The sequence below is a fragment of the Papaver somniferum genome, chromosome 6 (assembly GCF_003573695.1).
Source record: "Papaver somniferum cultivar HN1 chromosome 6, ASM357369v1, whole genome shotgun sequence".
Taxonomy (NCBI): Eukaryota; Viridiplantae; Streptophyta; class Magnoliopsida; order Ranunculales; family Papaveraceae; genus Papaver; species Papaver somniferum.
The window spans coordinates 167,802,255-167,809,115 of record NC_039363.1 but is presented as its reverse complement, the minus strand read 5'-3'; the positions used below and the strand labels follow the sequence as shown (position 1 = coordinate 167,809,115).

General features: G+C 39.3%; 1 protein-coding gene across 1 annotated transcript; it reads right to left on the bottom strand.

Moving 5' to 3' along the window:
* Positions 1–624: 624 nt before the first annotated feature.
* Positions 625–3,629, bottom strand: LOC113291777 (ABC transporter G family member 9-like). The gene is made up of 5 exons (XM_026541272.1): positions 3,558–3,629; positions 2,840–3,278; positions 2,634–2,738; positions 2,387–2,595; positions 625–1,399 (listed from the first exon to the last, which is right to left on the bottom strand). Exons 1-5 carry the CDS (start codon positions 3,627–3,629, stop codon positions 743–745), a joined length of 1,482 nt encoding a protein of 493 aa, XP_026397057.1. The 3' UTR covers positions 625–742.
* Positions 3,630–6,861: the final 3,232 nt, after the last annotated feature.

Here is a 6,861-nt window from a genome sequence, read left to right as displayed (position 1 = left end):
GTGGCGGTCGGCGATGGCGCTGTTGCCGGTGGTTTGTTGTTGGTGGTGGTGATAGTATAATAAAATTTAAAAGTGGGGTTGATTTTTATTTTTATTGGGATGATTTAAATACTAGAAGGATAGTTTAGACAGTTTATGATATTTGGGGTTTTTGTATCACTTTTATTTGGATGGGCTTTTTATGATGGGTTATAATCCCTTTTGGGATTATAACCCCGGACCGATAAATATATTCTCTGAATTTTATTCAGATCCACATCCTTTGAGGATTCTTTCTTTTTTGAAATATAAAATAACCGTAATTTTGGACAACGGCAAAATCGTCCACTAACAGTCGATGGACCCGACCGGCTAAAGAAAACATGGGCGCAGGCTCTAGGACCCGCCCACTGTGAACGGATAGTTTTGTTGTGGTTCAAAACCACGGTTATACAGAATTTTCGAAAATTTAATTAACCAACTCGAGAATCCTTGGAGCTTCAACCTACTGATTTAATGCAATTTCATATACTGTATATTCAATAAAATACTATATAATAAAATCGTGGAAGCCAGTATCCCTCTGCCGTGTAATAATTTTCTTATAGAAGAAGGTAACAAATATATTATACCCAGCGGGTACAACTGGTATTTCACTTAATGACATCTTTGACTTGATCGATATATAGTGGTGAATTTGTTTTGCTGGTGGATGTATATATATGCTTACATTAGCTTTTAATCAAGATTCCGTGACAAACCATTAACGAGACACTTTTCCAACCCTGATAAGTGCAAGGTAAGCAATCGTTCTGAAAACCACGAGCATTGCAGTTAGAGAGAGATATGAGATAATTTCACCTCCAAGTCCAATCTTTTCTATAGTAGGATCACTTCCGATTCTGCAAGTGATATTAGGTCCACATGCATACATCTCGTCGATTTTATACTGAGAACTTAACAGGAGTTTGTAGCTATGGTACGTGACAGATACGTACTTGAGCCATGCTATGATACTTGGGACGTTTCGGACGTAATAGCCACCAACTAAAAAGAATGCATTCACTATGACTGCTGCCAATGTTGTTGCAGACCTAAAATTCATGACTACTGCACCAATTGCGAGCCCTACTCCATGTGAAACTAGAACCGTGTAAAGAACGACAACTAGCGTTTTGAAAAAATGAAAAGCCGTTGGTTTTAAGCCTGCCATCCAATAAGTTATGATGATAAACCCGAAGGGCAGAGCAAGTTCCATTGGTAGGTCGCCTGCTGATCTTGCCATGAAATAAGATGAGAGTCTGTACATGCCTGATGATCGCTCCTTAGTAAGCATCAGCTTCTCTTGCGGGAATGTAAATAAAGCTTGGAAAAGTGGAATTAATCCCCACATCATGGAGTAAAAGAATAGTAGCCCAATCTGTCAGACATGCAAATGAATGTAATGAGTCGATATGTTACTTTTATCTAGTATGCATTGGTCATCATGAAAATAAATTTTTGACGAGAGGATCAATCCTCACCAACACACGCAATGCATAGGTTACTATGACAATGAACATTTCATGACCGGGATCAATCCTCACTAACATATGCATTAACAGGTAGGATCCCTTGACATGCTTGGACAAATCCTATATATATGTTTGATATTTTGGCGCTATTTAGTGAACTATACTCTCACTAAATGGCTAGTGCATCTTGCAAGTTGCAACTACAACCGTCCGTGACCACAGTTTGCATTGAATTGGGTAAATTTACATATACGAACTAAGTTTTTTGTGAGACTGCATGCAGTACGCGCAGTAAAAATAACATGCATTCTAAATCAAAACAGTGTCGATCTAACATTTTACCCTTATACTAAGTCATATGGCATAAATCAACGGCAGTCATCAAATAAATAAATAAAACAAGTTGAGCATATGATGTCGAATAAGACAGCCCATGCAGGAAAAATGCTTCCTAACATGTGTGTAATCAGCGAGTTTTCTGTTATTGAGAAGGCAGCCCCAATTTTATAAACAAAGCGGTGAGTAGCACTCATAAACTTAGGTCAACTCAGAAGGCCGGTGGAACGCAATGCCACCCGCCCACGAAGCACCATTCATGACGATGGCACCCGAAAATAAAAAACATCCTAAAAACACGAGAGTCTAGTTTAAAAATATGACGTGCAAACAATACGTGTTGGGAATCTTAGCCTAAAAAATTAAAAAAAAAAAAAAAAGCCAGATGGACAAAATTATTGGTACACCATTACTAATTACTATTTGAAGAAGGCCAGAATTCCGGAATCTTAGCCTACTATTGCGGAGGGTTCACAAACAAAAATGGTCTTTGCAAGAGAGAATCTTTTTAAGAAGCAAGAAGCAAATTTGTCCATAATTAGAAGGCACACGCATACCTGGTCTTGTAAATCGGCCGTAGACGATTTCCACCAAAGAAGCCCGCAAAGAAGTGACATGACGAGAATTTGTGTAATTTTTATGAATGAAAATGATTCGTTCTTTGTTTGTTTAAGATCCCTTCTTAACAATACCCAGAACTGCTGACCCCAACTAGTACTCCATCTGCCAAAATCCTTATCATGATCCTTCGTTTGATGATCATCATCTTTATGATCTAAGAAGTGACCATCTTCCATTTCCGGCTAATATCCCTCTTCACCTTATCATCCAGATTTATCTTGTAAGCGGAGATAAGTTGTTGTTTTACTTCCTTTCTTTTATCCATATCCATTTCGTCCATATGAACACCTAAAAACACACATACAATTACTCAAAGTATTATTAGTGGGCATTGGTTGATCAAGATCATAGGAATTTTATGGCTTAGAGTTGAGAATTTAACTACGTACCATTGGCAAGGTCTAAAAGGAAATCTGCTGGATTCATAGTAACAGATGGAGAGTATCCGATGCCAGCGAAGTAATCCATAGTTTCTTCTCCCTTTCCGAAATACAAAGCGTTACCCTCTGACAGGACTAATATCTTATTGAACATGTAATAAAGTCTGCTAGAAGGTTGATGAATTGACATCAAAACTGTTCGTCCACCTCTGGCTAGCTCCCATAACAAAGTCACGACTTGCTGAGCCGATGTTGAATCCAAACCAGATGTAGGTTCGTCCAGAAACAACAAACTTGGGTTGATCAGGATTTCTTGACCAATGCTAACCCTCTTACGTTCTCCGCCGGAAACACCTCTCAGAAATGGTCCTCCCATTATGGTGTTCTTACACTTTGTCAAATTCAGCTGAGTTATTACCTCTTCGGCATGCTTAATCTTCTCTATTAGCTGTATATTTCAGTATCTTTTGGATACTCCAGTATCTTTTGTATTAGATGTAAATATTTATTTACCTTCTTTAAGAGATATGTTGCTTATGTCAGGATATTGGAGATAATCTTTTGTAAGCTAACTTCTTTATATAGGAGTTCTCATTGACAATGAAAGGCGGAACAATTTCTTGTCTCGTCCGGTTTTTCACTCTTGTTTTCTATATACAATCTTGTCTTGTAACTACCTTTATGGTATCCTGAGTCCGGTTTTAGATATGCCAGACGATTTAATTACATCTTCTTCTTCTCCTAAGAATCGTTCTTCTATATATACTTTAGCCTCAAACGATGGACCGGGAACTATCATCACTCATGTAGTTCTCAAAGGATCGAATTATGAAGAATGGGCTAAAGGGTTTCGTATCTCTCTGGGCGCAAAACGAAAACTTGGCTTCATTAATGGTAAAGTCTCCAAACCTTCTGTTGATTCTTCTGATTTGGATGATTGGTGGACTGTCAACTACATGATTGTTGCCTGGATTTTTAATACGATTGATCCAATTCTTCGTTCTTCAATTTCTTATCGTGATACTGCTTTCGATTTATGGGAAGATATTAGACTTCGCTTTTCTATAGGGAATGGAATCAAAATATTTCAGCTCAAATCTGATGTTGCTAGTTGCAAACAAAAAGATGGAGAGTCCATTCAAGATTATTACGGGAAGATGAAGAAACTCTGGGATGACATCAATGATTTTGATGCCTTGCCTTCTTGTCAATGCTCTGGCTGCACTTGCGGTTTGAATGTGACTCTCAGAACTCGGCGTAATAACGATCAGGTACGTGAACTTTTAATGGGTCTCGTACCCTATTACGCTAATGTTCGTTCTAGTATTTTGGGCACCGAACCACTTCCGTCTCTACATGCGGTGTATTCTCGTCTCATCCAAGAGGAAGAGGTCAAATCATATACTCAACAACGGGAGGATACAGCTACTCCAATGGCTTTTCACGCACATAAGCCACAAGGATCAAAAACCGGGGGGGGGGGGGGGGGGGGGGGGGGGGGGGGCAAACCTCCATTAAAGTGCACTTATTGTGGTCATAATGGACATCTTGAGGATCGTTGTTGGGATAAGCATGGTTATCCAGATGGTCGCCAGCCAAGACGTCCACCTGCGACTCAGTCCAAAAACGATTCTTCATCTGTCCGTAACCCTTCATCTGCCAAGGGGAATGCTATTGTTAGTGAGATATCAGCAACTACAAATCACGTTCGTCTAACTGGTAAGAATGGTCGTATCTGGATTGTCGACACCTGAACGTCCAATCATGTTTGTTGCGATGACAACTTGTTTGATTCTTGTCGTGATATTAGTCCTATTCAAGTTGGTTTGCCTAATGGTGTAAGTATACATGCAATCAAAATTGGGACTGTAAAGTTGAATGATTCTCTTATATTGCACAATGTGCTGTATGTTCCAAAATTCACTTGCAATCTCATCTCCGTGTCTCAATTTCTATCTTCATCACATGCTAACCATGCACAGAAGCATCTGTTAAGTGTTCAATTCACTAACTCTGAATGTGTTATACAAGACCATACTCTGAGGACGAAGATTGGTATGGGTAAGCTCACTGATGGGCTTTATTGCTTGAAATCTAGCACCGCGCGTACGGGAAAGGCAACCTTGCCCTAGTCTAAGCCTTCCCTCCAAGCACAAAAGTCTAATGACCTAAGGGCCATGCCCTTATAGCAAATTCTATGGTATTTATGTCTAAAACTCTTTAGATTTTAGTCAATGTGGGACTATTGTTTTATCTATTCAAAAGAAAAAACAATTAATGTGAAATAGGTCTAGGGATCAAAACATAGTCCAAGGAAAAATTGGTAATTTTAAAGCGTTTTTTCTAACAATCCCCCACATGAATGATAAAACATATCGACGAAATACGAGAAAACATAATACATCAATATTAGGCTAAGGTGTCCCAGAGATTGAACCTTAACATAGTGAGAGGTTACCGGAACTGCTTGTTGTTTCGGTGAACACAATGTCTTGAACCGTCAACAGTGAGTGCATTTCAGAAATAACAACCACACTTTGATGTCTCAAAGAAAAAAAAAGCTGCCAAGCTCTTGCCGTTGTGCCCGTTTTGGCCGTGGGCTAAATCCCGGACTTAATGAATGTCTCTAGAGAAAAAGCTCAAATTCTCATAGGAAGCGGCCCCACTTCCAACATCCACATAGGTGAGTCCATTAAGAGTGTCCTGCCACACTCCGCTTTAAGCAAATCCATGGAACTCATTAAGATCTTGACAGATCATCCTAAAACATGCAGGCAGCACTATCATACGGTTACACCATAGAGAGGGACAAAGATAGTGCTTTCTCTCGACATCACCAAAAATTAGTTATCTCATTGAACCTTGATCTTGGAGCTCCGTTCACAAGGTTGAGTGTCCTTCATGGCGATTTATTCTATGAGCTTGAGTCCCATCCCCTTCGATTCTAACTACCTCTCTAGATAACCCTTTCGTCAAAGGATCTGCAATATTCTCTTTAGACCTTACAAAGTCTATAGAGATGATGCCAGTAGAGAGTAGTTGTTTCACTGTCTTGTGTCTTCTTCGAAGATGTATAGACTTTCCGTTGTATACACTATTCTTTGCGCATCCAATAGCAGCTTGACTGTCACAGTGGATTGCGATCGAAGACACAGGCTTGGGCCAGAGTGGAATTCCACCCAGGAAACCTCGTATCCATTCAGCTTCCTCTCCAGCTTTCTCCAAGGATATAAACTCAGACTCCATGGTGGATCGGGCTATACATGTCTGTTTGGTAGACTTCCATGACACAGACGCACCACCAAGTGTGAAGATGTACCCACTAGTGGATTTGCACTCATCTGAGTCTGATATCCAGTTAGCATCACAATACCCTTCTAGCACAGCAGGATACTTCCCAAAACTTAAGCAATAGTTTGAAGTTCCTCTCAGGTACCGTAGAACTCTGTAGAGAGCATTCCAGTGATCCTGCCCAGGGTTGCAAGTGTACCTGCTTAATCTACTCACAGTATAGGAAATATCAGGTCTTGTACAGTTCATTAAATACATAAGACTGCCAGTAACACGAGAATACTCAAGTTGATAAATACCCTCACCCTTGTTCTTTTTCAATTTGCAATTGGGATCATAAGGAGTAGTTGCAGGTTTAGCATTTTCATGATTAAATCTCTTAAGCACAGTTTCAACATAATGAGATTGACTAAGACTATATCCATCAGACATCTTTCTGATTTTCATCCCTAAGATTACATCAGCAGGGCCTAAGTCTTTCATGTCAAAGTTTTCGTTAAGCATGCTTTTAGTGGTATTAATACTATCAAGGTTACTACCTAATATGAGCATATCATCAACATATAGGCACACAATAACATGAGAATCATCCACAGATTTAATGTAAACACATTTATCAGATTCATTAACCTTGAAGCCATTAGATATCATTACATGATTAAATTTTTCATGCCACTGTTTAGGTGCTTGTTTTAAACCATACAAAGATTTTTTCAGTTTGCATACTTTATCTTCAAAAC

Bases quoted from the DNA above. Each gene is read 5' to 3' on its own strand.
- LOC113291777 (XM_026541272.1), bottom strand. From the start codon at position 3,629: ATGATAGTTCCCGGTCCATCGTTTGAGGCTAAAGTATATATAGAAGAA. The intron at 2,596-2,633 runs GCCGGAAATGGA...TAGATCATAAAG, and splicing joins TAAGGTGAAGAGGGATATTA to ATGATGATCATCAAACGAAG. The intron at 1,400-2,386 runs GTATGCGTGTGC...CATGTCTGACAG, and splicing joins CGGCCGATTTACAAGACCAG to ATTGGGCTACTATTCTTTTA.